Source organism: Furipterus horrens, unplaced genomic scaffold, assembly GCF_987537825.1.
Source record: "Furipterus horrens unplaced genomic scaffold, mFurHor1.1.pri manual_scaffold_2, whole genome shotgun sequence".
NCBI classification, from domain to species: Eukaryota; Metazoa; Chordata; class Mammalia; order Chiroptera; family Furipteridae; genus Furipterus; species Furipterus horrens.
In genome coordinates this window covers 8,584,510-8,605,057 of record NW_028327172.1, presented here as the reverse complement: position 1 = coordinate 8,605,057, position 20,548 = coordinate 8,584,510, and the positions used below count along the sequence as shown (strand labels likewise).

Below are 20,548 nucleotides of genomic sequence, written 5' to 3'. Positions count from 1 at the left end.
TATATGGGGGGCACAACTGGAGTCACGAGGAAGGGAGGTTTATCTACGTAACAGAAAGGAAGATGGCAGTGTCGCAGACACCAACTGGTCTGCAGTGATGGCAATGAGTTTTGCAGGGGGCTCCCCTATGGTGGCTGGTGTCATCCCTGTCAGAGTAGAAGTGAGGTCGTGCCCAAGGACGGGGCCATGGGTCAAATCAGAACACTGAGCAGAAAGGGTAATGTTGGAAAAGTTATGGAAAAGGGAATAAACTGGCCGGAGAAACAGGGGAGGACTGGCGTGGTGCCCTGGGAGCACAGCGGAGGGGGTGATCACAGATTTATAGACAAACTGCTTCAGCATGATGTGGCCGCTCAGCTGTGGATCCAGATAAAGCACCTACGTGATGTCATCCACGGTTACAGGTTTTGCTAGAGGGGAATGATGAAATGCCAGAAAGGCAAAAAAGCTTCGGCTTTCATCAAAGTATTACAAAAATGATGGACTGTGGAATTGAACTAGATAAGGAGGGAATTAAAGATATTGTTTGCTTGAGTTTTTCCGTTTTCTCAACTTCCTCATCCACCCCAGATCTGATTCTTATGCATCTTTCAGCTGCTACCTCTGCTTCTTAACACACGTCTTCCTAAAAGTTGTAATGAACCACTGTCCTCATCAAATGGAACACCTGACACCAGGTATGACCTGAAAGGTAAACTCAGGTCAGCAGGTGGATGGAAGAGTCGTTCGGGTGTCTTGCTAAATATTCCCTTCATTTATTTCCCAAAAATTTTTAAGGGGGTCTGACTCAGCTACTTGCCTTTTTAACACTTTCTAAAGTGCATTTGTGGCCAAAACTTGAGGACAGAAAAGGTGAAGGGCTGACTTTCCATCAGTGACGCTGGTGGCGTTGCAGCGGATGTGCATATAAGAGACGCACTAGAGAGGCCAACAGCAGAACCCGCGGTTCGAAGAAACCTCTCCTAGAGATTCCCCAGCTGGTGTAGGTCCGGCCACGTGGCGCACCGGCCCTAGTGAGTCTGCGCACAGCTCTCCGGCCCCGCCCCCTGGAGTGTGCGCGCAGGCGCATAAGGGCTGCTCAGCTGCCGGGCAGTTGGAGGCCGAAGCGGCCCGAGGGCCAACTGGGTCCTGGGCTCCTTGTAACCCAAGTAATGACCTCTGGGCGGGATCTAGGAACGAGGCGCTGAGGGCACCGCCAGCTGAGATCTGCCTCCGCAGCCAGACCTGCGCGGAGACGTCCCTAAGCCTGGGCCTGGACCTGAGAGGGTGACACTCGATCGATCCTTGGGGACCTTAAACAAGTAAAATGAGGGGTAATGCTGTGACTTTGCTTATGGGATTTCTGAAGTGTTAAAGCCGTCAGGGGACGTGGAGGCGGGATCCCCCCACACAGAGGCTGGGCTCCCCCAGTCTGAGTCTCGGTCGCAGCCCGGGCCCGGGCCCGAACACCCAGAAATGAGTTCCTTGGCTTCTGGGAGCGCACACTGACCTGGGGGCCAGGGCTGAGAACCAGAAGGTGGCTGTCACGGCGATTGGAGGCTTGCGCGTCCAGAATGTGGGGGGACCGGGAGGCGGGGCCTCCGAAAGAGGGTCACGGTGGGAGCTGTTAGGGCTGAAACCGACAGAGTGGCCGGGAGGGGGCTGACGAGGTGGGCGGGGGGCAGTTACTGAAGGGCTCTGCGTGCCCCGCTGAAGAATCTGGGGACAGTGCGGAGCTGGTTGCGTCGCTGCTAGAGACGCTAACGGCGGGGAAGTGGTTTCTAGACGTGAGCTCCCTGGGACTGTTCCCGAATTTGTAAGGCGAGTTTAGGGGATTGGCTGTAAGGGCTCCGGGCTCGTCCTGCAGCGACATTTTGTATTAGTGATGCAATCATCAGAAAATACCAAAGAATAAATGACTGATTTTGTTCATTTATTTTACAAAAATAACTGCATATAGAAAGTTTTTTTTAATTCTAAAACCATCATTTAGTCCAAGAATATATTGTTGCATTTCTTAGTTTCTTCCTTTCATTGATTAAGTTGAGGATTTTCAACACACACACACACACACACACACACACACACACACCTTCTTTTCCTTAGTATTTTATTTTATTTTATTTATTTTTTTCACTGTGTGGTTGCCTCTCACTCGCGCCCCCAACTGGGGACCTGATGTGCAACCTAGTCATGTGCCCTGACTGGGAATTGAACCAGCGACACTTGGCTCGCAGGCCGATGCTCAATCCACTGAGCCACAGCAGCCACAGCTTTCTCCTTAGTATTTTAATAAACACTTAGTTTTGGGCAGTTTTGGTGGGAGCCTGATAGAGATTATAGTAATACTAAATATGGTGCTCCTCAAATCACTCTTGCTGCTTTCGCTAGCAACTATGAATGTAAAAAGAATTTTTATGTATACACAAAAGGACTTATTATTTTTATTATTTCCCTTTTATCTGAAAAGTGAAGTAATAATCGAAATATGGATTTTCCTCATTACTCTCTCTATATAAATTATATAATTCTATCCCTTTTTATTTAAGCATGACAGAGTGAATAAGCTTGATTGCCTATAAGTCTATACCTTTTTTTTTTGTATTTCTCAGAAGAAGCGTTTGTATATATAAAGCTTACTATTTATACTTCGATTATTAACATACTGTTTTTTCTGTTCTCTATGATTAGCTCTTGTATCCTTACCTAGTTTTCCCAGTCTCTATACTTTACAGAATTAAGAGACATTCAGAAAATCAGTTTTAGAAACTGAAGACTCGTCAAAATAATCAAGTCATGAGATGTTAAGGGTGCAGGGAATTATACGTCTTTTAGTCCATACTCTGCTTTCTGAAAAGACAAAGGCTCAAGTTTTGAGATCATCCATCAGAAGATCACCTGTATGAGCGGCATCACTCATATTATTGACCTAAATATGACATGTTCAAAGATGTGGAGCAGTGTAATTTCTGATCCACAAGAGGATAAAACCCTTTAAGGGGATACAATTATTATCTAGGCTTTAATCTTAAAGTAAACAGGAAGATGCTCTAGACACCAGGGAGAAATGCAGGAATATGGTGTGTGTTGGGGGGGGGGGGGTTGGGAGGGCAACAGTAGAAGTCTTTAAGAGTGAGAAATGATGGAAGAAAAAGTTCTTGCATTAGAATGAGGAACTAGGTAGTACGTATGTGTCAGGAAAAATCACAAGCTCATGATGAACTTAAGTACAATAACTTGATTTTGGAAATGCAAACATAGCATTAGGAATTGTACTTAATTGATTATGGTTGCAAATGACTTGTTAAAAGCTTTACTGAACATTATCTAACACTGTTCCCTAGGTGTTCTTTCTACCTTAGCATCCAGAGATGCTGTTCACTACTCACAGAAAAGATCTGTAATATACCAGTATGTATTAGTCACAGACTTTTCAGTTATGGAGACTCTTATTCAGAGCAGGTGGATGCAAGCTGATGCTGCTAAAATTGAAGGCATGGAAAGAAGACAGTGTTGGCCTCTGAGTTTGGGGAGGTGGTTGTGAAATAATAAGGAAAGAATCAAACTTAAGTATTTTCTTTTGAGCAAAGCATGTGTATGTGTCTTGTATTGTTTTGTAGAAGTTTGCAAATACAGATATCACCAAAGAGTAGAGACATAATCACCTAGAGGAAATGCTAGCAGTATGGTTCCGTATGTGTGTTCAAAAATCTCTACAGCAGATACACTTGTGTTCGCGGTAAGTCCAACTTCAGTTTGACCCAATTCAGGGTCATGCACTACTTCCATTTAATCAGGAATATTCTTGGGTCTGGAAAAGGTCAGATATGGTTAAGTCAGTAGGATAAAACTTTTTTTTTTTTAATGTCGATTATTCTCTAAGTTTTGAATGATCTCATGCCCTTTCATAAACTAGCATCTGTTAGGTATAAGCACACTGACCAAACTCACATACACAGGCAAATAGACAAAATCCAAACTAGGAATTTTTTTTTAAGTGTGTTTTTTTTTTTTTTACTGTAAAAGAGATCTATTGCTGACCCCTTTTAACTACTGTATTGATATCCGTGCAGTAAGATTATTATTAATCTGTTTCTTAGCTATAAATAGAGGGTTTATCTAGCTCTCTGAACAAAAACACCAAGAAATTGTGGAGATGGAGCTCTTTCGCACCTGAAGGGGAAGAAACTTTTCCACTGGATGTGAACGTTTCCTTTGAATTTGGCTACTGTGTAGATCAATTGTCTAAGTCTTCCACCTGACTGTTCAGCAGGAGTTCTTAACCCCCTGGGAGTCACAGGCTCCTTAGACATAGAAGAAAGCTCTGAATCTTCTCAGACTCATCATAATCCTTTGTATTCATTTTTTCCACAGAGGAGGACTATGTCCTTCTGGAACCCATGCATTAGCCTTAAGTTAAGAACCGTTTTAAATAAGAAAACCCATTTTTTCCTTCACACACTAGCAGCCTTACTTTCTTGTAGAGTTCTCAACAAGCTTTGGCTAAATGGATATTTCCTAGTTTTATATAGAACAATTACCAGTCGTATAAAAGGAGGCACTGTTTTTCAAACCCAGTCACTCCTTTTAACAGTTGGAAAGTGCTGTGGAATTTATGTTCTTGTTACTGAAACGCTTCCACAAGAGGCATTTCCTGGGTGCCTGCTCTGCACTGGGCACCGTGTTACAGGCTGGTGACAACAGCGGGACAGCTGAAGTCCCGGCCCTGGAGAATTTTGTGATCTAGTAGAGGATTTCTCCCAATCAAATCCAAAGAACCTCTAAACATAATGCCATTCTCCTAAATTTGGTGCAGAGGAAATCTCCTAAATTTGGTGCAGAGGAAATCTCAAATTCTAAATCTATAAAAATGCATGAGATTATTACCCCCCAACGGTGGTCTTTCTTTACCAAAAACAAAACAAAACAAAAAAAAACCTCACTTTTTAATGTCAGCCAATTGCATGTATGTGTTTCATAAATAACTTGCTTTACAAAGAGCTGGAACTATTGAAGTTAAAGCATTAAATAGCTTTTTATTAAAGTTTATATGAAAATGAAAATAATGTGCTCTGAAATTTTTAAAGGGTAATTTAAAATGTAACTCAGAATATGAAATATCAGTTTATATATACATTCAGAAATAAACTTACTGGGACATAGTTACTGAGATTGTAATTATATTCTAACAAATTTAAGTTGAATAATAATTCCCCCCTAACCTAACCCATCCCCATTCAATAGGAAGACCTTGTGGAAGCAAGTCTACTTTGGGTATTCTTTGTATCTCTGTGAACCTCATCCCAGCATGCTTGTGGAAAAGATCCATACCAAGCATGTCTTGAAGGAAAAGAGATATCAAACCTTTATAAGATTCAAGAAGTGATTCGTTGTTAATAAATTACTAATGAACAAGAAATTACTGGATGTGTGGCTACCTGCATCCAAATAGATCAGTAACCACATTTTTACTCAAGTACTCTCAGTATTCTCCTCTTGTGCCATTACTTGGTAGATAGGGAGGATAGCCAGTAATAGAGCCAGATCGTCAACTTTCTTATGGAATAATTGGCCAGAATTATTAAGGAACAATTATTAGGTGATTCCTGTTTGGTAAATCTCAGTACTCCTTGGTTAGGACCTTCTTCTTGGGTGAACCAATCCAAGAAATACATGGTTAAGTGTATTGCTATTTTACTTTTATCTTTTATAAAAATTGTTGAATGTTATTTATAGTTAATAATTATTAGAATTGTGTTATAAGTTACATGATTTCAGTACTAATAGCATTCTCTTTTCACAGACTATCCAGATTTTGATTGGCATCTTTCATGTTTTCATGTGGTATTTCATATCGATTTTGTATATGGGACAGATTAGAGGAGTTTTTGGGACATATGAACCTGTAACTTACAAAGTAGGATGTGCTTTATGGGGAATTATTGTGAGTAGAATTCATTTTTATGATTTAATCATTCAATAAGTAATATGCATGCCTTTAATGGAAGATAGGGAGCAGTTTCTAAATGCAATTTTCAGAAGAATTATATAACAAAATCTAAAGTTGGTAATTCATTCAAAATCAAATTCCATTTTTCAACAAATATTTTTCTGAGCACTATTGAATTGCCAGCAATGTCAGAAGAGATATGGATACAGGAGTGAATACACAATGACAGCCATAGATTGGATTGCCTTAGATCTGTGAAAAACAAAGAATCTCAACCATGATATCCATTAGCATGGTTAATTTTCATATTTAAGCTAGTTATATTAGCGTCCTCACACAATGAGTTTATACTCATACATTGTCTCAATTTCCTGTTACCTGCACCCTTCTGTGGTTTTTACACAGCCGTAATGTAATAGAAAAATCTGGAGAGCCTGGCATCTTGGGACCAAGTAAACAAAGAAATAAGGAAAGATAAAACTATATGAAATTCTGTTATTTTATCAAATAAGACAAGGGCTGATCATTTGATGTAGCAATACAAAGGCCTGTAGTAAGCTTGATAAATAGTTTCAGTGGAATAGTGGGACACAAGGTTGCCTGGGGTTGGTTTAAAAATCAGTGGGGAAAGGGAATTATTGACAATAAATGCAGACAACTCCTTTAAGGACTCAGGTGTAACATGGTATAGTGAAATGAGGTTGTAGCTGGGGAAAATTTGGGTCAGGAGAGGGTTTGCTTATTTGTTTCAGTAAGTTGGAAATATCATGTCTTTTACTGAGGAAACTGAATCAGAAGAGAAAATTGATAATATGAGATAAATGGTGGGAGAGAAAGATCATTAGAATCATGTACTTGTGTAGGCAAGAGATGACGGATTTTAATACCCAAATAGTTAAGAGTGTGGACAGCTCATCTTTAGTAGTGGTTCCCACCTAGAGGTGATTTTGCCACTCAGAGGACATTTGGTAATGTCTGGAGACAATCTTGGTTTTCAGAGCTGGGGGTGTGCTTCAAGTGGGCAGAGACCACGGACGCTGATAAACATCCTAGGATACAATGCAGAGGACAGCTCCCACAACAAGGAATTACCCATCTTTAATGTAAATAGTGTCAAGGTCGGCAACAGGAGGGAAAGGTAGAAAAACAGAGAGGGAGGAGAAAACTTTTGACAACTAGGTAGATGGGATGTTGGGAAGTTGTGGAACTTTTCTTCCAGCGGCTTCAAATATCTCAGTGAATTAAAAAGCAAGACCATGAGCTGAGAGTGTGAACTGAAGAGTAGATTGGTTACTGGAGGGGAGGACATGAATTAGTCATGTAGGAAAAGTGAGAGTTCGTGAATTATAGAGAAGGAGTTTGACTTAACATGCAGCGGTAAAGGCTCACATAAGCTTATAGTGAGACAGATCGAGATGGGTGTGTGTCTCTCTTAGGCCATGACTCGCTGCACAGGTGCAGGCATGCAGTAAGAAGAATTGCATTTAATCAGGATTTTGGTCCAAGCGTGCAGCTGTGATCAAACAAGAAAGGTGCAAAGGCGTTGAGAGTGTATGTAAGTGAGTGTTTGTAGAGGTCAACCATGGAATTTAAGAGAGTGATGGATAGAATGTAACAGGGAATGGAGGGGCTCAGATTATAGATCTAATGGGGTCAGAGGACTGTTAGAGTCCAAGTGCTACAGGCCATGAGCTAGAATGACAGAAGTTGGTGGTCAGAGCGGGATACTTAAAATTGAGACTTGAAAAATGTTACACTTATTGGTAGAAACAAGGACAAGAGAATGCACATGGGAGTGAGTGACTGAAATAGGGTGGCGTTAAAGGGTTGAAGGACATAAATTCAAAGAACTACAATCCCAGGGTATTAGGAGGATTATATATGTATATATTTAAAACACCAAGGATTCAGAGATGTTAGAGAGGGTTAAAGGCTAGAATTAAAATTACCTAGAGCGAGGAGAGCAACCAAGGGGTCAACACATGACTTTCACCAGGAGGGATAGTGGGTGACAGAATCTGATAACAGTTGATTCAAAGCTAGAGGAGAGAGAATGGTTGGAAACAGCAAAAAGGAGCAAGGAGACCACTTACCGTATGCTTACAACCAGCGGTCTAAGGGCCGTCGGAGATAAGACGGCCGCTACGTGACAGGGCTTTATCCACGGCAGTGGCCTCAAGGAGATACTCTGCCTTTCTACGTCGGCTCACAAGTGTCAAAGCCCTGCATTGGAAAACAATAGGAGAAAAACGCTGAGTTTTCAGACAAAATCCAGATAAATGATTCATGTCCCTCAGCATTTAATTGTTTGTATTATAAGAATAGCATATGTAGCTCGTAGAATAAATTATCTAAAAATTTCATGAAATTTAATACAGTGCAAAACTTCTTACTTAGGTCATAAACTTTGAAAGGTATTTTGTAAAGCACATGGTTTAGTAGTTTTAATTTCAGAAGACTCCAGTTTAAAATTCAAAAGATATTTTCATTTTCTCTTCTGAATTAGCCCTTACCTTCACTATGTGTGTCCTTGGAAATCTCAACTTTTGTTACAGAATGAAGTGCTGAGTGTGTCAATTTAAGTTATCCTTGAGTAGATCATAAACTTCAGATTTGGCCTTTCTATATATGGTGTGTAGTATGAATACTATTTTCCCACAGATTAAAACAAGACAGATAAGACAAAAAGAATATTTGTTCAGCCCACCTTCAAAATATGTGGCATCGCTTTATACCTCCAGGAAACAACGTAGCCTGATGTGGAATAACAGAATTCTTTTTGAAAACAAAGACAATAATAAGAATAGCAGCTGTTGCCTTCAGAGAGTCACAGTCTCAGTTAAGCGACATATTTTGTACAGTCACAATTTGGAATGGACTCATTGGCCACTTTCTTCACATCTGGATATGTACACAGCAATTATAATCAGTGGCATCATTTCACGAGTAGGGACAGCATTAGAAGTAGTAATTGAATGAGTTCAGAGAGCATGCACAGGTTTGGTCCCTGACTCGGGATCGCTTAAGTCATCTTTGTCATATACTACAACCTGAATTCTGCCCACTGTCCCCTATATATTTCTGTTATTAGTGACCCTACTGTTGCCTTTCAATTCATTAGTATATGTCCTGACACCTTCAACTAAAACTTTTTTATATTTTGCTACTGCTAGTATTATAAAAATTATTGACTTAGAGGAGGGAGTTGTTTAAAAAAAAAGCATTTTAAATTGATGAGCATTATTAATGAATATTTATAAATATATATTTTTATATCCAGTTTATCATTTCAGGATTCTTCTTAATTAAAATAGCAAGACGTCCAACTCATCGCCTGGTAAGTTGAAATATTTAGGGTATCCTACAAATCATTTGTCACAAAGTTAAATAAAGTTAGATAGTGAATATCTAAACAATGAAGGAATCTACCCCATCTGTAAATGAAATGAAGGAATTAAGTGAAAATCCAAAAGCACATAATTTAATGTAGACAAACACCCTATATTAGTTAGAATCATGATATATAAAGGTTTCTAAATTTATATATAGTTTTTATTTTTTAGTTTGGTATTCTACCTTCTATTAAGAGTATATAAACTTTACTTTCGAAAAATGTAATAGGACCAAATGCCTTTATATACAAACATAATACTGCTATAAAACTCCATTTTCCTCACTACCCAGCGTGGGAACAAGATTGTATCTTGTAATAAAGAAGAGGGTATGTCCAGAATAAAGATCCCTCTGTGGTATAGGTAGAAAGCTATTGGGAAGAGAAAATTTTAGAGTTAAACAGTACTTTAGAAATTAACTCATCTCATCTCATAATTGTACAGCTAAAAAAGCTGTATATAATTGTACAAATATCCAGAGGTATTGATGGATTTTTCCTAGAGAATTAAAGCCCAGCATTAAAAATCATTGATTCCTATTTGGCTTATTTCTACATGTGGTCCCTTTCCACCTTTTTCTCCTTTTGCAATGGAACTCCTTTTGTTTGAATCACATATTAGATGGCCTTCTTCCAACTGACTAAGAAGACTGTAAAATACAATATTTTTTAGTCCAAATGAAAGATTTATGCTTATTGGTGTGATGATATCTTAGTGTTTTCTCCAAATTAACTGGATTTCATATAAAACAGAAAATATTTTATTCTAATGGCAAGTGTACCAACACTTCCAAAACTTCAGAAACTAGATCAAAGTTTTAACTAGGTGATCTTTTTTTCCAGCACACTAACTGAAGTGTTTATTCTGATTATAATAAATGTACCCTTGATCTTCTTCTCAGGTTATATGTGCTTTGATCTTGAACATCTCCTGCATAATTATCACAATTGCTGCGATAGCTTTGACTATACTTGAGTTGTCTAGTTTTCATTCTGTGTCATATAGGAATTACGGACAAGCGGTAAGTGACCAATTCTACAGGAGCATCTCTATTTCAAACTGATTCTTTTCAGAAGTTTTGAAGGCTTAGGAGGTAAAATAAGGATTTTATTGGTCCTCACAAAATTCTCTGATTTCATAGTAAGCTCTTGGTTGGAAATTCTAATGCAAAAGTAATTCTAACATGACTCTTTGTAAATATCACTAGAATATTTCAGTTCTTGACATACCCAATTAAAATAAAGCAAGTAAATAATTTGAAGGGCTTGGTGGTAAGTGTATCTGCATTAGGCATGGGATTAGTGATGATTCTCTTAAAGAAAGAAAAATATCCTAGACTTTAAAACCATTCCCATAACTGACAAAAGAATTTTGCTATTGATGCATATAGTTGGAATTGTGGACACCTAGTAATTTCTGGTTTAACATATAGCATTGCATGCACAGCCTATTTTTGTATCTTGCATGAATTTTGCTTTAAGTCCTTAAGTACTAAATAAATGGGAATATCTTTACTGAGATCATAATAAATTTTTTTCCCAACTGGGTTGGCTTTAAATTTCGAATCACAGATTATTAGTGCTGCAATGCTTATAAAATCTTCCATGTGAAATCATAATCAAAAGATTGGAGTGGAACTCCTCTTTGTTCCTGAACAACAGAGCAAAACAAATAACTATTTGAAAGTTTTAATTCAAATATAATTCTAATCAGTAGAAGAGTCATTGTAGGTGAGGGATAAACTTCCTGCCCCCTCCATGTAGCCCCACTCCATAGGACCATCAGTGGAAGGAATCCAAGCATGGAGATGAGAGAAGATACAATAATATCCCAAAATAGATTGTGAGTAGTGCATGACATATTGATTTAAATAAGCATGCATCAGATTTTCCCTATAAATTGTAAGAAAATTTTCCACTAGCCCTGGAAATTCAATCTACAAATCTTTGATTCTAATTTTGGGACCAAAGAGAGGGACAGGAATTAAGTGCAGAGTTATTTCAAGTTCTTTTAGCTTACCACTCTTATTCACAAGCTTGTAATCATCAGTTTAGGATAATATGGCATAATTGCCAAGACCTACCCTTTGCAAATATTATTACCAACCACTGCAGACTGTACTTACCTGACCTAAACTCAGTATTAATGACGAGTTTCACAATCTACCAGACAAACGTTTCAGCTTTATTTGCTGTGATTAGTACACAAAACGAACTTGTGTGTTAGGCCTGCACCTCTTATTTTAGAGGCATTATAGGATTACAGCAGCGGAGTAAAGCAGGGCTGCGTCCTCGCACCTACGCTGTTCGGAATCTTCTTCTCCATGCTCCTCCAATACGCCTTTAAGGACTGCAGCGAGGGTGTCTTCATTCACACCAGATCCGATGGCAAGCTCTACAACCTGGCCCGTCTACGAGCCAAGACCAAAGTCAAAGAGGTGCTCATCCGTGAGATGCTCTTCGCCGACGACGCAGCTTTGACATCACACTCCGAAGAGGGACTCCAGCAGCTAGTCACTTGCCTTTCCCACGCATGCAAGGAGTTCGGACTAGCCATCAGCCTGACGAAGACGAATGTTATGGCTCAAGGCACGGGGACTCCCCCATGCATCACCATCGACGGATACACCCTGGAGGTTGTCAACGACTTCACTTACCTCGGGTCCACCATCTCGAGCTCTCTGTCAGTCGACTTGGAGGTCAACCGGAGAATCGCCAGGGCAGCCACAGTTATGGCCAGACTGAACCGGCGAGCGTGGAACAATTCCAGCCTCACTGAGAAAACCAGACTGCGCATCTACCAAGCCTGCGTACTCAGCACTCTCCTCTATGGCAGCGAGACGTGGACCACCTACGCAAGGCACGAAAGGAAACTCAACAGCTTCCACATGAGGTGCCTGCGACGCGTCCTGCATGTCGCCTGGCAGGATAAGGTCCCCAACACCGAGGTGCTGAAGCGAGCCAATATGAGCAGTTTGCATGCAGTTCTTAGCGAGAGACGCCTCAGGTGGCTCGGCCATGTCAAAAGAATGGATGCAGGCCGTATCCCCAAAGACCTCCTCTACGGCGAGCTAGCAGAAGGCAAGAGGATGACAGGGTGCCCAAAACTGCGGTTCAAAGACATCTGCAAAAAGGACATGACACAATGCTCCATCAATCTCAACACATGGGAAGTTCAAGCAGACGACCGCCTAGCCTGGAGGCTCGCGGTCAGGCAAGGTACGTCACGCGCAGAGGCTGCGCGCAACGAGGAGGCGGTCCAGAAAAGATCGAGGCGGAAGCAGCGTCAGCAGCAGCAACAACGGCCATCTGCCTTCACCTGTACCAAGTGCGGCAGGGATTGTCACTCCCGAGTCGGACTGCACAGCCATTCTCGGCGGTGCAGATAGACTCTCAAGAAGCTACGCCATCGTCTCTCGAGACGGACGGCTGCCGACGACAACGAGGATTACATGCCTACATTTCCTAAAGCAGCCAGCGTTGTATAAGGTTTTCTGTCTGCCAACCTTTCTAACATAAACCAGTGGCTTGGCTACAGCCACAAACTCACCAAGTTTTCAGTGTTCACAGGTAGGCTCAGCTAGCCCCCAAAGTGTATGCCTCAGATTTATACTCCTCTTTTGGCAAAATGATAAATAGTATAAATTCAGAACCAGACTGCCCTTATTCAAACACCATCTTTAGTATTAACTGCATGTGACCCCCTTGGACAAGTTCCTTAACTTCCTTGTTCCTTAGTTTCTTTATGTGTAAATGGAGAAAACATGAACGCAATCTGTTAGTTAACTGCTTTGTCCGTCTCCCAAACGCCAGTCCTCCTGTTCTGATGGCCAGCTTGACTTTTCTGCTGGGATATCCTTGTAGCATCATCATCTCAAACTCCGCAGATATAAAATGGAAAATATTCGCCTCCTCAAAAATACTGTGCTGCAAAACTCCCTTATTGCAATCCCCTAGGTTTTTCTGTAACCCTTCATCCTTCTCTTTCCACTGCTTTCCCGATGACCAGATATTGCTTATTTCTTACTTAAGTTTGTATTAATTAGGACTGTCTGGCTTGTGACAGGAAATACAACCCAAAGTGACTTAAGTAAGAAAGGGCCACTTACTGACTTAAGCTGGATTCAGACGCTTAAATTATGTGTCCAGAATTCAGTCATTCTCTCTGTTGTTTTCCGACTTGAACTTCTTTGGCAGACATCTTGCTACTTTTCAGGGAGAGAGTTTGAGAATAACACTGAACATATACATTAAGGAATATGGGCAAAATGACTTTTTATAATCTTGCCCGCTAAGAAGTCACAGGTACTTTTCAGCTAAAATGTTACGATCATGTTTCTGCCAACAAAATTAAATCAGAATTCTTCACCTTGCCATTTCAAACCTTCTACAATCTTTTCTTTATCTTGCTTTAACGTACATGAATGAAGACTATATTTGAGTTAAGCTTTTATCATTTTCTCAACATGTCATATTCAGTCCTGCATTCAGTGTTTTGCTAACATTATCAAACCATAGATCACGTGATATACATTTTAGCTTTATTGTCGGTCCTTTTTAATGTCTCCATTTCTTAATTATTTTGTCACACTTTTAATTTATGCTATTAAATTCTTTCTGGAAAAGAAAGATTACAAAGAAGCAAGTAAATTAAAGCTGCCTAGAATGTTGCTTCCCCACTTTCCTTTTCTTAGTCCTATTCTTATTTCAAAGGTCCTCTTTATGAAGCCCTCCTAGATATGAATGGCTTAGGGTGGATCTCCTGTTCCCTATAATTATTGAGCAAGTCTTTATCCACTTTGGTACATTTAACTTTATCATACGTCACCTAATATTATTCTTCTGTCTTTTGTACTTGAATATAAACCTTGGGAAAACAGGCATATTTTGTCATTTCATTCTTGCCATCTAATCCTACCACCTCCTAGTTTATTTCATATAAAATGTTTTAAATAAACCCAAGGAACCAAAGGAGAGAGAATTATGATATTATTCTTTATAGGTCTGAATATCATTCTTGTCTTTCCATAGCCAATACAAAAACTACATTCATTTTCAGGATTAGTACCAGTATCATTTATCCTGATATGTATCAGTAGTTGAAAGTATCTTTCAGAGAGCAGCAGAAAGGGTCTGCTTTATTTACCCCGGCCATCACAGGCACCCCACACTCCTCAATGAAGTGTCGTTCTATGAACTCTTAATTTACTCGTCTTCCTGTATGATATTACAGCAATTCCCATGTGGTTTTTATTATTACCATACCTGTAAATTTAGGAAAGTTTGTAATTACTAATAGCTATTTTAATACCTGAGGATTGCTTGATAAAAGCCTCTTGGTAGCCGTCTTATCATTGGAGACAGGAAAGCCAAATCTTCTTGGCGGAAGAGCTTGGCTAGTGAGCTGTGCCAGGGACTCTGTAGTGAAGAGAATACGAAAATGAAGAGCTGTAAGAAGCGAGACACAACGGGCTGCAGAGAAGGTCAAGATTGGGAGCTGTGGACAATGACTGGAGGAATGAAAGCTGGGAAAAGTGGAGCAGAAGGCAAAGGAGCAGAAACACCCGGGGAAAGCAGATTGCAAAAGAGGCTTATTTATTCTTCCCATTTTCCTCTCATACCAGGCGCTCCTTCCCTGAATGTAGTTGCTCTTAAAAAAATAATAATGAAAGATTTCTACCTGTTTTCTGGTTTCAGAAACTTGGGAGGGAAGTTTCTCGGATTTTGCTGATCTCCTACCCCTTGGAATTAGCTATTGCATTGACATACTCCATCTTCGGCTGTATTGATTTGGTAAGTGTTTACTCTCTGGCGTATCAAGAGCTGTTGACTTCGGTAAGCACATTCTATGAGGCGATATAGTGCACTCATACAATATGTTTAGAATTACTGAAAATGGAATATATGATGATAGTTCCTTTTTAATTTTTCTTCATCTTATTGTTTACAAAACTGCAAAAGGAATACTTGAAACAAATAAAACAGTAAAAAATTAGAGTAAAAAGTTATTGTCTTAATGTAATCTTTGTCTTACCCATACATGCAAATCTACACAAAAAGACACAGATGGACACGCACAGAGATTTTTTTGGTTACTAATTGTGTGATTATAGTCATATTGTTTGGTCGCATACATTTTTCTAAACTGTAATAAAATATTTTTTATTATAAAGCATATCTAAACAATGCCTTTTCATAGTGTTATACTTTTCCTTAGATTTTATTTTAATATTCCTTTATTGCTGCATATTTAGCTTTCTTCCAATTTTTTAAATTACAAACAATGATTCAGTAAACATCTCAATACATATATCTTCGCACGTAAGACTAGTATTTCTGTCGGTAGTTGATTTCTGTAAGTGTACAGCTGACCCGTGGACAACACAGGGGTTAGGGGCACTGACCCCCAATGCAGCTGAAAACCTGCATGTAACTTTTGACTCCCCCCAAACTGAACTTCTAATAGCCTGCTGTTGACAGAAGCCTAACTGACACATAGACAGTCAATTAACACGTATTTTGTATGTTATGTTTATCATATACTGTATTATTATAATAAAATAAGCTAGAGAAAAGAAACTATTAAGAAAATCACAAGGAAGAGAAAATACACTTTTAGTACTGTATTTATTGATTCTGTAAGTTTATGCCATCTATTTACAAGACGACTTGTCTGTGAGCAGCTGTATCAATACTGTCTTACAGGTTATGCATATTACTGACACTAGACATCAAAAATGAAAAGATGTGAAAAAGAAATTCATATTTGTTTATAGGTTTAATGATTTATGCATTGATGATGGAAAACAGCAATATGATTGTTAGTGTAATTGATATGACGGTCTCACAGTATCTTAGCCTATACACTAATGATTAAATCATTACAATATCTTTATTGCATACAGTATTATAGTCATATTCATAATACAGTATTAGAAACATTGTTACACTTTTAAAAATCATTTACCTATGATGATAGGCTGATACGCAGTTTCTCCACTTACGAGAGAGAGGCATACTCTATGGGAATACAGTTCTGTAATGACAATGTTGTAATCATTCTCTAGACTTTCATGATGCTCTCTCTGTCAGGATTCTGCGCCATAGCATTGAAGATCCTTTCTGTAAAGTACCATGTTACCCTATGTAGTGACGGTCCTTAAAGGTCCTTTTGACCCCCTGATCTAGAGGCTGATTCAGAGACGTCGTGTCTGGGGGCAAGGAGACCGCTTCAGCACTTCCACTAACTTGGGGAAGGAAATAGACTTATAGGTCCAGGAGGCACAGAGAGTTCCAGAAAAACTGGACCCAGGGAGAACCACTCCAAGACACATTATAATCAAACTGTCAAAAGTTAAAGATAAAGAGAGAATCTTAAAAGCAGCAAGAGAGAAGAAAAGAATTATGTACAAAGGGATCCCAATTAGACTATCAGCTGATTTCTCAAAGGAGACCCTGCAGGCAAGAAGGGACTGACAAGAAATATTCAAAGTAATGAAAATCAAAAACCTTCAGCCATGAATACTCTATCCAGCAAAACTGTCATTCAGAATAAAAGGGCAGAGAAAGTGCTTCCAAGACAAAGTAAAACTGAAGGAGTTCCTTAGATCCAAACCACTATTATATGAGATGTTAAAGGGACTGATTTAGAAGAAGGAGAATCAAAACTATGAACATTAAAATGAAAACTGCATCACAACAACCAACAACAGAAGCTAGGGAATTGAAACAAAGGCAAACTAAATAGGCAACGAGAGTGGAAAAAGAACTATAGGTATGGGGAGCATATTGGGGGGGAGGTAAGCAGGGAGGGGGAAGGGGGAGAGTGAGGGAGATGGTACAGGAATTAAGAAGCATAGTAGGAGGGAGTGGAGTAGACAGGAAGAGGTTGAGAAGAACTATATGCACAACCAGTGGGCATGGACTAAAAGGAGGGGGGGACAACTGGAGGGAGGGTAGTCACAGGGTTGAGGGGAGCAGAGGGAAAAGGAATTGGGACAACTGTAACAGCATAATCAATAAAACATTTTTTTTTAAAAAGTCAGACTCTAAAGAATGCATACTTTATGATTCTATTCACATGAAGTTTGAAACCAGGCAAAACTAAACTATAATTTTTAAGGAAGGAGGCAAGCTAGCTGGTAAAACTAGAAAGAAAAGTAAGGCTTAATTACCTAAAAGCCAAAATGACAGTTCCTTTTGAAGGGAAGGAATAGGTACTAATTGGAAAATGTCATGACAAGGTGACTTCGGGGATGCTGGCAACTGTTCGTGTTAAGGAAGACCATGGATATTTTTCATTACAGAAGTCTGGAAGCCAACCAAAAGTTACAAGTAGCCCAACAGGACTTAAGAGAGGGGTTGTGGTAGAGATCGGACAAGTGAGGACAAGTGGCACTTTAACATTTTATTCGATAAACATCAGGATTGCTTGTATTTTTTTTTAAGTATTTATTACAAGTATGATTTTAAGAAAGATCATTTAAAAGAGGCTAATTTTTTTTTCAGAGTCATGGTAATGAAGATAGTGTTACAACTGTTACAGAAGGAGCCGAGAGCACTTTTTAAATACCTCAGAAATGTGAGACATTTCCCAGTGCCCAGACCTGATGTGGGCCCTAACGATATCTCTGTATAACAAAGTTGCTGCAAAACCCACAGATTTTGTGCTAAAGAAAATATAAAACAAGTTGGAGTTTTCTCAGTATTCAAGAAATGTCTGTGTACGTATTTTTGTAAGCCCCAAGTGGAAGGCTTTTTCCTATTTAAATCTGATATACTTACAAGGAAGCCTTTTTTTTTCTAGGTCCTCTGAAGAGCTGTTAACTCTCCCTAAGGGAGTTTTTGTAAGACGCCACAAACGACCTGTGGTTTTCTCTGGAGTGCAGACTATGAAGACTTGGGAGCACGATACTGTATAATTCTCAGGAAAACTTTCAATAATGTATGCCCCTACAAGGAAAGAGTACGTTTCAGTCTTAGTTCTTCTACCTAAACCAGCTTCTGCCTGAATAAAATAAGAATCAAAAGACATCCAATTCATAGTCCCTTCACTGTTCTTCTTTGACTTTTTTCCTCGTTAAAGTTTCTTTCTGCCCTGTAGTGGGGTCAACACATGGCTCTCTCACCACCTGTGATGGGGGCTGGCCAGGGGGCGCCTGGCCAGAAGGAATGTGTATTGTTCTGTGAATGGATTGTAACTTCTTCTTTACCTCCTTTTGGGAGCAGCTTCTCGTCCTGTGACTGCTTCCTGACCTTTCCCTTCTGCACATACACACTGATGTAATGTAGCGCCGGGCCACATGGAGGTTTGTGCTACCTGGGCCCCTGCTGCCTTTGTCTGGGACCACTAACAACGAGCCTCAGACTGCGGTCGGTGCTGTCTCTCCTGCGCTGACCTGCCACCGTCGGTCCGCTCCGCTGTGACGTGCGTGAGAAGCGGCATGTCCTCATCCGCTGGGCCTCTGGGCGGCTTTCTCAGAATATCGTGAACACGGAAGCAGCGTCCTGGTTTGGAGCTCCTGAGCCGCACCTGCCAATCTCTGCTCTCTTTCTTCCCTTTCATCCCCCCTTGCTTCTTATTTTTATCATTGCTTGGATCAACTGTTCAATTGCTTTTCGAAGAAAACAGGCTAATTTTCCACAATGAGAATTACCCATGAATAAGTTCTGAATTTAGATTCGCCCTCTCATCTAATACGGAACAGAACTATAGAAAGTCTTGCTCTGCAGTGTTAGTCATGCCAGTGAGAACATGTGGTTCTTTTTTAAATGTGCTGCTGTTTTTCATTTGTTTGTTTTCTGCCTTGCCTCTCAAGAAGCTTCATCAATTGTTATCTTAATACTATAAGTTAAGATTTCATGCTTCCCAGAATTTGAGTTCTTAGCTCATAGCTGTCATTTCCACACATTGATTGTCTGTGTGCACCAGTGAATATATTAAACTATGGAGCATGAAAGCTTAATAAGGTAACTCACTGCAAAAAGTTTTTATTTTAGGTGAGGACGCAAACAAGTAACAAGACTACACAGTGCAATACATGTATTCACAGAGGTATGAAAAACTTGAATTAGCGCAGAAAAGAAAACGATTCTTCTGTTGGAAAGAATGAGGGAATTCAGCGTTATAAAGGATACAGTCTTTGAGCTGGGGATTAATCATTGTTTACTGAGCAGAATGAGAGGTGGGAGGACATTTCAAATAGGAAGATTAACTCATGCAAAATCAGAAATGTGAGAAAGCGTAGTATAATTCATTAGCTAAAATAAATATCATTAAAACAATGACAGGAGTAAGTCAAGAGTGAAAGCTGGAGAGGCAGTTAGAAGCTAGATGATAAAGAAGTCAAATTATCAAATATTGATGACTGAAGTATTGAACTGTATCTTGCAGACAGTAGTTAAGTCATTGAAAAGTTTTGGGTTTTTTTTTGTTTTTTTAATTATTTATTTGTGTGTTTATTTATTTATTTTTAGAGAGAGGGGAAAGGAGAAAGAGAGGGAGAGAAATATCACTGTGTGGTTGCCTCTCATTTGCGCCCCCAACTGGGGACCTGACATGCAACCTAGTCATGTGCCCTGACTGGGAATTGAACCAGCGACACTTGGCTCACAGGCCGACGCTCAATCCACTGAGCCACAGCAGCCAGGGCCTGAAAAGTTTCTAAGTAGGGAAATAATAGGCTTGGGTTTACATTTGAGAAAAATTTTAAATAGGGGGAAATCCACTAGGAAGGATAAAGTTAATGACAGCTAGAATATGAAAGAGTAATGGCCAGCTATTGCCATGATTCAGACCAAGAAGTGAAAGAGAGAGGGCAAGTTTTAGCGCGGTTGAATTATGAAACACAAGGTAAGAAGGAAAATATCTAAAATAACTCCTCAGTTTCTAGTTAGGGTGACACCCACATTGATACAAAATGTAGAAGATGCAGCAGGATTGAATGAAATAATAAATTCTGTTTGGAACAAGTTGAATTTGTGATAACTATGAGACATTAATGTAGCGATGTGTATTAGGCAGTTGAAAAACACATATCAGGCAGTTGGAGAAAGCTATGTACAGAGAGAGATTGTTAAAAATACGAGAGGGTTTCCATTTCCAGCAATTAAGAACTAGGTTCTTGCAGCCCAAGTCTCCTACCGAGAACACAACACAAACAGGCCAAAGTTTTAAAACTCCATCTGTTTAAAGCAGTGGTTCTCAACCTTCCTAACGCCGTGACCCT

The 20,548-nt window shown here is 39.7% G+C and overlaps 1 protein-coding gene across 2 annotated transcripts; it reads left to right on the top strand.

Annotated features, from left to right (window-relative positions):
• The first annotated feature begins 1,080 nt into the window (after window positions 1-1,080).
• Window positions 1,081-18,041, top strand: MS4A13 (membrane spanning 4-domains A13). 2 transcript variants are annotated; one of them, XM_090267479.1, is made up of 7 exons: window positions 1,081-1,301; window positions 3,600-3,718; window positions 5,783-5,923; window positions 9,210-9,266; window positions 10,223-10,342; window positions 15,018-15,113; window positions 17,829-18,041. In XM_090267479.1, exons 2-7 carry the CDS (start codon window positions 3,665-3,667, stop codon window positions 17,886-17,888), a joined length of 528 nt encoding a protein of 175 aa, XP_090123605.1. In that variant the 5' UTR covers window positions 1,081-1,301; window positions 3,600-3,664; the 3' UTR covers window positions 17,889-18,041. The 2 variants fall into 2 exon arrangements, with proteins under 2 accessions (XP_090123605.1, XP_090123604.1); XM_090267478.1 differs by having other exon boundaries at window positions 1,081-1,313.
• The last annotated feature ends 2,507 nt before the right edge of the window (window positions 18,042-20,548 follow it).

Bases quoted from the DNA above. Each gene is read 5' to 3' on its own strand.
- MS4A13 (XM_090267479.1), top strand. From the start codon at position 3,665: ATGGTTCCGTATGTGTGTTCAAAAATCTCTACAGCAGATACACTTGTG. The intron at 9,267-10,222 runs GTAAGTTGAAAT...TCTTCTTCTCAG, and splicing joins GACGTCCAACTCATCGCCTG to GTTATATGTGCTTTGATCTT. The intron at 10,343-15,017 runs GTAAGTGACCAA...TTCTGGTTTCAG, and splicing joins ATAGGAATTACGGACAAGCG to AAACTTGGGAGGGAAGTTTC.